At 39.1% G+C, this 6383-nt stretch overlaps 2 protein-coding genes across 2 annotated transcripts in view; one reads left to right on the top strand and one right to left on the bottom strand.

Moving 5' to 3' along the window:
• On the top strand, positions 1-4599 carry LOC105155359 (IAA-amino acid hydrolase ILR1-like 6). The gene is made up of 5 exons (XM_011071222.2): positions 1-643; positions 933-1058; positions 3202-3516; positions 3709-3837; positions 3926-4599. Exons 1-5 carry the CDS (start codon positions 116-118, stop codon positions 4340-4342), a joined length of 1515 nt encoding a protein of 504 aa, XP_011069524.1. The 5' UTR covers positions 1-115; the 3' UTR covers positions 4343-4599.
• The window catches only part of LOC105155358 (delta-aminolevulinic acid dehydratase, chloroplastic-like), a 5397-nt gene continuing 4129 nt past the window's right edge, over positions 5116-6383 (bottom strand). Inside the window, exons 10-14 of the mRNA XM_011071221.2 lie at positions 6322-6383; positions 6090-6161; positions 5907-5988; positions 5750-5827; positions 5116-5394 (exon numbers count right to left, since the gene is read on the bottom strand). The exon at positions 6322-6383 is cut by the window's right edge and continues 24 nt beyond it. Coding sequence (XP_011069523.1) covers positions 5227-5394; positions 5750-5827; positions 5907-5988; positions 6090-6161; positions 6322-6383 — 462 coding nt within the window. The 3' untranslated portion in view covers positions 5116-5226. The remainder of the gene's footprint in view (positions 5395-5749; positions 5828-5906; positions 5989-6089; positions 6162-6321) is intronic.

Genomic DNA, 6383 nt, shown 5'->3' with positions numbered 1-6383 from the left:
CACCCCCTCCTTTTCTTGAACTCATCTCTCCCATTTCACCTCCATAAAAAACTCCAAGAAAGGCTCAATCTTCTTACTTGGCTCTCCGCAATAATCTAATCCAATACTAACAACAATGAAGATTTTTCAAAGGAATTCACCTTTTTCTAATATTGTTATGTCCATTTTGCTCACTCTTTCTTGCATGATCATCCTCACCACCCCACCACAAGTTTCAGCAAAAACCCTCACACAATCGCCTGATCATGATCTTTCATACTTTGAATCCGCTATGGTGACGCTGGGAAAACCCGCTCTGGAATCCAAGAACCACTCCTCTTCATCTGGGCAGAAGAAGTCTTTAGTCCCCAGTTTCAACACGGACTGCAGTGTCTGGAGCAGGGCGTGCTCTGAAGAAATCTTGAAAATCGCCAAGAAACCCGAGAACGTGAAATGGGTAAAATCCATTCGAAGGAGGATCCATGAGAACCCGGAACTGGCTTTTGAGGAACACGAGACCAGCCGGGTCATCCGCCGGGAATTGGATGAACTGGACATAAGGTACCGTTTCCCATTGGCGAAAACAGGGATCAGAGCCATGGTTGGAACCGGGAAATCGCCTTTTGTGGCGATCAGGGCTGATATGGACGCCTTGCCCATTCAGGTTTTACAGTTTTACCTTTTTATCTCTTCAAATTCTATGCGGTTTTCAGTATTAATTGATTCGTTTTGTATGCACATTGATAATTTTAAGTGTCTCAGTGGGGGAGTGGGGACCATAAGGAAATAAGAGGACATTGCTTTTGATGCCTGTGGTTTCCTAATTGTTTAGCTATCAAACGTTTTTCTAAGTTGTACTAAAACCTGGTTCCTGTTTGCAACAAAGGGTGGTTGGCTTGAAAGGCTGTTAAAAAAAAATGGTTGGAATTTGACCACCTTTAATGTCTTGACAGGAAGCTGTTGAATGGGATAATAAAAGCAAAAATGCAGGCAAGATGCACGCCTGCGGACATGACGCTCATGTGGCTATGCTCCTCGGTGCGGCTAGGATCTTGAAAGCGCGCGAGCACTATTTGAAGGTAGGTTCCTGTAGTCACTACGTTAATTTAACGCAAATATTTTTTGTAGCTAAAGCTAATGTTATCATGATGCTTAATAAGGTTCTGGAATAATGGTTGGTACAAGTTGCAGATATTATCCTTGTGTCTGGACTCATGTTTTGAGTGTTTTTTGTTTGGAGATAGAGAATAAAAGATAGACATAAGTAAGTGTGTTATGAAAATAGATGGTATGTTTGAATTTGTGTTTTGAGATAATTTAAAATATTTTAAAATAAGTGGTGTAAGTTTGATGTTAGGATTTGAGATACAAAACTCACTGTTCATTGTCAAATCATATCTCTTTTATATATATTTTTATATATAAATATTGTATGTTTAATGTTGTATTTTTGGGGGACAAAAATCACTATTTATTGTCAAATCATGTCTCTTTTATATTATTAAATATATATATATATAGAAAGTTGAAAAACAAAAAAGCAGTGTAAAAACACAAAAACAAACATTAGGTGTGTTTTATCTTGTCTCGAAAAATGCAAAAACATGAATCCAAACATTGCCTATATTTTTATTGTGCCAATTAGTTCTTTTTTGTTATGAAAACAAGAATCATGATTCAAGACTCAATTATTCCTCTGAATAGAGGTGAACTGAGTGGATTTTGTCTGATTTTTGAAGAATCTTGGACTATTTTACATATGTAGTAAGGGAAAGCCTATTCTCAGCACTTCATTAAGTGTTTGCTTAATTTTATAAGGGTGAAAAGAATAGCTTGTGTGGAACAGCATCAGTATATCAGCAAACAGATCCTTTACTGCATACAACTTGATGTGAAAACTTAAATCGGGTAGCTCGGTGGGTTATTACGTAGTTGGTTTTATCGGCTTAACTTGAGTCTAGAGGTAATATCAAAGTCAATAGGTACAGCCACTGTATTGCATCATGTCTTTTTCTTTCCAGCATTTACATCAGATGGATGTTTTATTTACTGCTATAATCAGGACTACGCGCCAAATGTGGGGAAATGGTGTTTAGAGTTTCAACTGAGCTGTAAGCGCACAAAAAACCTTAGTTCACGGTCCCCTCTATTAGGCAAGCATGAAGACATTTCTCCCTGATAGTAGACCGGAATTAAGCTCTATATGCTATATCTTAATAGATATTTTGAGGTGGTAATGGAAGACGCTTTCATAGGAGACGACAATTTAACTTTTCAATGGCCCCAAGAATTACCACTTCTATCAATTGTGTATTGGTAGGAGCCACCGCGAGTTTTGGCCACTTGCTTTATTAAACCGAATATTGAAATCTGTCGGAAAAGAAAACAATCTCTAAGATAGAGCAGTTAAATGATCCATACCTACTGATTGTTTGAGGTTGTGGGGAATTTCTTAGTATTCATAGACAATGACATCCAACCACTTGCAGGGACCATTAGCATCATATGCAGCTAAGAATTTTAGGATTTCTCTTTCACATCCTTTCTCATGTTAAGTCCATAGTGGGGGGCATATACAGAAAAACCACTAGAGACATGACACCTTTTTCCCAAATGAGATGAAAGATGGAGGTTTCCGTAATCAGGACTCGAATACAGCCATCGTTTGAAAAGAATAGCTGGTGATTTTTATTCAAAGATGCCTTTGTTGAGCTGAGATGCGACTCTTGAAAGATCTATTGAGCCAATTTTCTGGGTCCGGCTTAGGCTGTACAAATTTGTCATCATGTTGGATTGCATGGTACGCTTATGTTGGTGGCGCTTCTATCCCATTGATGTCGGTTTCACTTGTCAATGTCTATCAGAATGACGTGTCATATTACTTGAAAATCCTGTTAGCGCGAGGCGTGCACGTTGTCTGGCCAACTTGTATGCGTCCTTCTGAGGTCATTTTCTCCACAAAGGTTTCATAATGAGTAGGGGACGGATGCAACTGCAACTTTCTGGGCGCCTTGTCTACAGGAAACAGTGTATATTTCATGATAATAACCGGGAAATAATGTTGGAATTACATACTTAAGTGAGATAGAAAGTCACAGTCATCAAAGGATTATGTTTCTGAGACGATATTTTAGTCTGTTGAATTATAGACACCAGATCATTTTCCTGTAGCTCTTTGCTTTATAGCATAATACTAATATTTCTTGACTCTTGTCATGATAGGGGACAGTGGCACTGCTATTTCAGCCAGCGGAGGAAGCGGGGAATGGTGCAAAACGAATGATCAGAGAGGGTGCTCTTGAAGACGTTGAGGCCATCTTCGCAGTGCACATATCGCACCTGCTTCCTACTGCTGTAATTGGGTCAAGATCTGGTCCTCTACTTGCTGGTTGCGGCTTCTTCAAGGCTGTTATAACTAGTGAATGGGGTGTGGGTGGGAATCTCCATCAATCTGGCAACCCCATATTGGCTGCCTCAGCTGCCGTCATCAGTTTACAGGGCATCGTGTCTCGTGAATCAAATCCTTTGGACTCTCAGGTGGGTTATATTGCATCTAATTCACCTTCCATTTTTCTTATGAGATAGCGTCCAATATTAGCTCCCAAGGTTGCCTAGTACTATTTTTGCCAGATTTGCCATGTGGTAAGTTGTTCTCCTTTAACAGTACCATTGATAAGATGCCAAGTAAAATCAACCTAATTACTATTGGTTTCCATTTTACTTTGCCAGGTGGTCTCAGTAACTTTCTTGAACAGTGGAGATGATCATGATGCTATACCAAAGGGGGTTGAATTTGGTGGCACCTTGAGGGCTTTTGCAAATACAAGTTTCCACCACCTTCTCAAACGAATAGAGGAGGTTAGTCCTTCGACCTGATCCAACCTATTCAAAACTGCTGCTTCTACGTCCGGAACGTTGATGAGAAACCTTGAACATCTTAAAACAGGTCATTGTATCCCAAGCTAAGGTCTACAAATGCTCAGCAACAGTAGACTTCTTTGAGAATGCAGACACGATTTACCCGCCAATGGTAAACGATGAACAGATGTACGAACATGTCAAGAGGGCCACAGTTGATCTGGTGGGACCCACAAACTTCCGAGTCGTCCAACCCGTAATGGGAGCAGAGGACTTCTCGTTCTACTCGGAAGTGATCCCTGCAGCCTTCTTCTACATAGGCATCAAGAACGAGACACTAGGTTCAGTGCACTCGCCCCATTCCCCACATTTTATGATAGATGAAGATGCCCTTCCCATTGGCGCAGCAACTCATGCTGCCATTGCTGAGAGATATCTACATGAGCGGGATATCTCAATCAACGGGCTTCCAGACATCTCAATCAACGGGTTTAATCAAGACTGAAGATGTGCATAAAAACTAAAAGTTTTGTTACTTAGGAAAAAGGTAAAGTGGAAATGGGTAAAATTTGAAGCCCACACCCCCAGACCCCCACTCATGTGGAGTGGACCAAGTATGGTACAAAAGCCTTAACTTAGTTTGTCTATGTATCAGAACAAAAGGAGAAGCATTAGAGTATTTATTTATTCTTTCTTTGTTTATCAGGATACCAGCGATGCAGTAATTCTCAATAGATCATATCTCCATGTATTTTGCATCAACATTTTTCACTTCATTGATTTCCAAAGTGTAATTCTGTATTCTTATGGTGGTAAAAGAAATAATTGCATCTAACAAAGGGTAGAATCGACTTCTTTTATATGTAAACGTTAGAATCGATTTTGACCTAAGGTTTCCAAGCACAAGTAAGTCGAAAAGAAATCTACTAACTTGGGTTTAGACAAAGAACTGAGAATTCCATAATAGCAGGCCACTTGCACTTGTTTGCAAGGTTTTAACTTACTCTGGAATTAAGATACTTTAGCAATCATTCTGAGTTATTTTATAACTACTTGATCTTGGAATCATTTTAAACATTTAGTTTCAAATCGTTCGATCCAAACACAACCTAAATAAGTAGTAGCAAGAAGTACATCTGTAGGAATTTGAATACCTACAAGGCCGATGAAGTAGGACGCAACACACCTTATTAATCCAGTGGTGCGCTATTGTTTTGCTGAATTTAGTGTTTTTGAGCACACTGTTTTGTGGTGGGATTGGATAAGGGCAAAACAATACATGAAGAACTCTGCATTTTATTCCATCATCAATAATGTAGTTTCGAGGTCAAGTACACATGGTATCTATATGACTGTCAAAATATTCTACACCAATTCAACGCACACATCTCACCTCTTCTCTCCACATAAGCATCTAGCAGCTTGCAAAGCAAAGTAAGTGAGAATGATGTCAGCACCTGCTCGTCGAAGACACATCAACGACTCCATCATGACTCTCTCTTCATCAATCATTTTAAGAACACCTCCAGCCTTAATCATGGAGTATTCACCCGAAACCTAGGAACAGTAGAAAGAAATGCAAACCAAATAAATACTATTTTTGTAGATTATTTATTCCATTACTCAAATTTCGCGTATTATAACTCCTCTGCCATGACTTACAAACTGAAACTTAGAATCAGAAAAATAAGCTGCCATCAGAGATTTGGACAAGATTTTGGAGATAAGATATAATCGGGAGAAGAAACAAGATTGAGTGTGAAGCCGTCTGAAACTTTCACATTCTAATTTTCAATTTAACATACCATTCTCTGTCATTACAAACCTGCTCATGATCTTTAAGGTTCTGTGCATTTTAAAAATTCAAATCAGGCTGAGTTTTTCATTTGCAAGTTTTATAAATGTTAAGTACCTGATATGCAGCAATGGGCAAAGCAGAGTTATCCCGTAGAAGCCTTATTATATCCAAGTAAGGTAGACCTGGCTTCACCTATTATCCAAGTATCACCAGCAAACATTAGGTTCCACTCTCAGAATAAGGTTAGTATCACCAAGAAAGTTGAACTAACCAAAAGAATATCAGCTCCTTCGGACTCATCCGCACGAGTTTCAACCAGGGCTTCTCTATAATTTGCAGGATTCATCTGATACCTATTTTAAGTATGTTCATGCAAAAGTGAGCTTCGTCAGCACAAACAGTGTCATAAAAAGAATAGTCTGCAGACTCAAGATTAGGTTAACAAGTGATATACGTTTTCTTGTCTCCAAATCGTGGATTTGAGTCCAACGCTTCTCGGAAAGGACCATAAAACGAACTTGCATACCTGAAATATACACCCATTTAAGAAAAGAGTGAATAACTCACGTAAACCAGCGCGGGATGCTAAAGAAGTGCAATTAAGCATGTTGCAAAACAAATGTTCTAAAAAAAGCAGGAATTGTGCACTTTGTAAGACAAGCAAAGATAATCAATCAAGTAATTACTTGGCAGTATAGGACATAATGGAGACATGCTGAAAGCCCTCAGCATCAAGAGCTGCTCCAAT

This window comes from Sesamum indicum, linkage group LG2 (genome assembly GCF_000512975.1).
Source record: "Sesamum indicum cultivar Zhongzhi No. 13 linkage group LG2, S_indicum_v1.0, whole genome shotgun sequence".
Lineage (NCBI taxonomy): Eukaryota > Viridiplantae > Streptophyta > Magnoliopsida > Lamiales > Pedaliaceae > Sesamum > Sesamum indicum.
Note: the sequence above shows the minus strand (reverse complement) of the source record. Positions and strands in the feature narration are given on the sequence as shown.